The 743-nt window shown below is 61.9% G+C and overlaps 1 protein-coding gene across 1 annotated transcript in view; it reads right to left on the bottom strand.

Moving 5' to 3' along the window:
• Positions 1-743, bottom strand: part of SYNGAP1 (synaptic Ras GTPase activating protein 1) — a 54,595-nt gene that overhangs the window by 46,863 nt on the left and 6,989 nt on the right. The window contains exons 3-4 of the mRNA XM_014958246.1: positions 561-714; positions 382-480 (exon numbers count right to left, since the gene is read on the bottom strand). Coding sequence (XP_014813732.1) covers positions 382-480; positions 561-704 — 243 coding nt within the window. The 5' untranslated portion in view covers positions 705-714. The remainder of the gene's footprint in view (positions 1-381; positions 481-560; positions 715-743) is intronic.

Genomic DNA, 743 nt, shown 5'->3' with positions numbered 1-743 from the left:
CCCCACCAACTGACCATCCCCACCAGTTGACCATTCCCATCCCCACCAGTTGACCATCCCCATCTGTACCAGTTGACCATCTCCATCCCTAACAGCTGACCACACTCAGCCCCACCAGTTGACTATGCCCACCACTTGACCATTCCCATCCCCGCCAGTTGACCATTCCCATCCCCACCAGTTGACCATTCCCATCCCCACCAACTGACCATCCCTACCAATTGACCATCCCCATCCCCACCAGCTGACCATCCCTGCCAGTTGACCATCCCCATCCCCACCAACTGACCATCCCTGCCAGTTGACCATTCCCATCCCCACCACTTGCCCATCTCCAGCCCCACGACTTGACACCCCCCTACCTACTGGCCACCTCCTCACCTTGTTGGGCTTCACAGCCCTCTGCAGGTTCTCGATCCATTTGTCCCTCTCCGCGGCCGAGCGGCAGGCGAAGCACTTGGTCCCCGAGGCCGTGGTCACCTGTGGGTGACGGACAACCATGAAGAGCCACCACGGTGATGGTTGGGGGTGGGGTTGAGGAGAAGGCCTCCGGACCTTACCTCGAAGCAGAACTCCTGGCCCAGGATGCTGCTGTGGACCGCCTTGATGATGGAGTCCTCATCCAGGTTGAGCTCCAGGGCCTCGGCCGCGCTGCTGGGGCTCAGCAGGGACTCATGGGAGTGCGACTCCTTGAAGCTCTGCATCAGCCGGGCCCTGCGGGGACGCGGGGGGGACGCTCGGGG

Source organism: Calidris pugnax, unplaced genomic scaffold (assembly GCF_001431845.1).
Source record: "Calidris pugnax isolate Ruff unplaced genomic scaffold, ASM143184v1 scaffold405, whole genome shotgun sequence".
In the NCBI taxonomy this organism is placed as follows: domain Eukaryota; kingdom Metazoa; phylum Chordata; class Aves; order Charadriiformes; family Scolopacidae; genus Calidris; species Calidris pugnax.
This window is presented reverse-complemented; position numbering and strand designations above follow the sequence as displayed.